Source organism: Ipomoea triloba, chromosome 7 (assembly GCF_003576645.1).
Source record: "Ipomoea triloba cultivar NCNSP0323 chromosome 7, ASM357664v1".
Lineage (NCBI taxonomy): Eukaryota > Viridiplantae > Streptophyta > Magnoliopsida > Solanales > Convolvulaceae > Ipomoea > Ipomoea triloba.
The window spans coordinates 23,409,784-23,412,717 of record NC_044922.1 but is presented as its reverse complement, the minus strand read 5'-3'; the positions used below and the strand labels follow the sequence as shown (position 1 = coordinate 23,412,717).

General features: G+C 36.3%; 1 protein-coding gene across 1 annotated transcript in view; it reads right to left on the bottom strand.

The window, feature by feature from the left end:
- Positions 1-1,355, bottom strand: part of LOC116024538 (tetraspanin-20-like) — a 4,868-nt gene extending 3,513 nt beyond the window's left edge. The window contains exons 1-2 of the mRNA XM_031265450.1: positions 895-1,355; positions 659-758 (exon numbers count right to left, since the gene is read on the bottom strand). Coding sequence (XP_031121310.1) covers positions 659-758; positions 895-1,175 — 381 coding nt within the window. The 5' untranslated portion in view covers positions 1,176-1,355. The remainder of the gene's footprint in view (positions 1-658; positions 759-894) is intronic.
- Positions 1,356-2,934: the final 1,579 nt, after the last annotated feature.

Genomic DNA, 2,934 nt, shown 5'->3' with positions numbered 1-2,934 from the left:
TATATATATATATATATATATATATATATATATATATATATATATATATATATATATATATATATATGTATATATATATATATATATATATATATATGTATATATATTCTTACTCATGAAAAGGATTAGAAAGACCAGGTGAGCCTTAAATATTCAAATTTACAGTTTAAGTACTCCTAATTCCTATTCACCACCAAAACATCAAAGAACTGCCATAAAGAACCAAAAGAAAGAAAAAAAAAATCAAAGGAAATATAAGCAATCCCTGGTGAAAAATGATGACAACTAATACAGCAGCAATTGTTGGTAAGAAATTATAAACGGACTCACATAGACTTAACTCACTGGTTAAGCAGACAGTATTTGGGGAAAGAAACCAAGGTTCGAAACTCAACCGTGGCAGTGTGGGGAGTATGCCCAAAGTAGGCAAATCCCTTGTGCGCACCGGCGTTTGGCCATGCCTACTGTGTCACTAAATTACCGTGATTTACATCCTCCCAAATATTCAGTCAGATTAGGGTGTTGGGTCCCTTGGGGTTGGGGATTCAACGTTTTGGGAAGAAGAAATTATGAACGGTAGCTCAACAGTAGTTTTTCAAAACTCAAAAGAAACAGCATTAACTCCTGTACTTGTCAATTTATGCCCATCATAGGATACACAACAAAGGCAACAAGTATTAATTGCTTCGGCACCAATATGACCAATGCAAGTGATACAGCACAATAACACGCCTACTCCCATAAATGCATATATAAACCTGCGAAAATAAATTCAAAGAAATAAATATCAAAGCAGACAACATTATCTGACTACATATCAATTCAACCAAAAATAAAAAATATAAAATCTAAAGCTAATTATGCAAAATAGCCAGCAAAGAAATGAAGAATTACCAAGGAGCAGGGAGCGAATTGAAATTGAAGTTGAGGTCACCAGCTAGACCTGAAAAGGAGAAACCAAGTGTTGCTATCTCATCAGAAACACCAACCAGATTCACCAATTGGGCGGCCGGAAATTGCGGCGACGGAGCTGCCGGAGGAGCCGCTCGGCGGCGCTGCCACTGGTTGAGCATGTAAAAAGAGTATACGGTGATGGATACTCCAGCGAAAGCCTGGAGAAAATTCAAAAATTTCAGAATGAATGCCAGGAAAGTCTGGCACCACGGCTTTCGCATTTTGTAGTAGAATTATCTTCTTCTTTATCTTCTTCAGAAGTCAGAACTGCAACTCAGGAACCCTAACCGCCTGATACAGATTTATGCATTCATTATCACCAGTTCTGCTAACCCTTGAGAGTTGAGACTTGAGAGTCAACTCCTAAAACCTTGATTTTACATAATATTACTTTTATCCTTAATTTTTTACACCAAAAAAAAGTATGATTGGAAGTTTGGAACTGTATTACTCAATGAGCCCATCATGGTGAACAGTACACAGTCTTACTTCTACGGTTCTACCTTAATCATAGAAAAGCCATTTTTACCTTCCATTGAAAAGCATGTTTGAAGAGTTGTATTGGCATCCACACTCAATGCATCAAATTACAGATTTACAGCATACCAAACTAATATTTTCTTGCTTCTCTCATATCAAATTACTTCGAGTTTTGTTTAGTTAAAGAAATGTGAGATTATCCAAGTAATAGAATTATCTCTAAAAAGTTAGGTGGGATTATAGGAATGTAATTTTTATTTTATTTTTTAAAAAAACATTTTGATTGGAGGTTATAATTTATGTGTTTGAAATTTATGGAATTTAAAATATTAATACTACCTCATAAAATAATTAGGGAAAAGATTTAAATAAGCCTTTCAATATTAAAAAAGTTCAATTAAGCACTCAAACTTGTCATTTTAATACATTTAAAGCCAAATAGCCGTTTGTTCACCTGAAACAACCGGTCATTAAGTTTCTGTCCAACATTCTAGCACCCGTCAAACATCATGCTACCGGCGTCCGGTTGTTTTCTCCAATGGAGAATACAACTATCTGCTCGTCTTCTCCAACTAGATGGAGAATTGGAGAAGACGAATAGATGGTCATCTTGGAGAAGACGACCAGAGGGAGACTTGTAGGAGCAGGCAGAATTCATTGGGTTCGTACGGTGTTGTCAATTAATTTAAGTTTCAGAATTGCAATTTTCTAAATTTAGCTTTCAGAATTGCAATTTTCTAAATTTGTCTAATATTAAAAGGTGGGGGAAAAAGGGTCAAATAAGCCCTCAAACTTTACCCCAAAGTGCAATTAAGCCCTCAAACATTAAAAATGGTCAATTGAACACTCAAACTTGTCATTTTGGTGCATTAAAACCCAAATGACCGGTTGTTTACCTGAAACAACCGATCATTAATTTTTCGGCCACGTTCCGGCGGCCGGATTTTTTTCCGACGACTTGGAGAATGACGTACGTACATCAATCACAGATTCAGTCCGATGTTAGACGAACAATCGTCTTCTCCATCGGAATACCCAACTAAGGCTCGGAATACCCAAAAAACAGCAAAAAACGTCATTAAATACAAGACAACAACAGGGGTCACGGGCTCCCTCACGGGCGGGATCATGGTCGTGAGGTGCAGTTGATGCGTACACGGATTGCTTCCCGCAATAAGTGCACACCCAAGGAATCACTCAAGAACCTTTCGTGTCCAAAAGAGGATCTTACCTTGTAGACTCTTGGATTTTGAGATCCCAACTCTACAAATGCCTCACCAAACTAACAAATAATACTCTCAACCCTTAGATTATTAAGCAAGGCTAAGAATTAGAGTATTAGGAATCTAGCACTAGAATTAAGATACAAAAATAAAATTAGCTATATAATATAAGTAATAGTATTCTTTTTGGGTTTTTGGATATGTGTGTGAATATAAAGAACAAGATAAGGGGATAAACTAGCTTCTCACTAGCCTACCAAGATTGAATGCTTCTCAC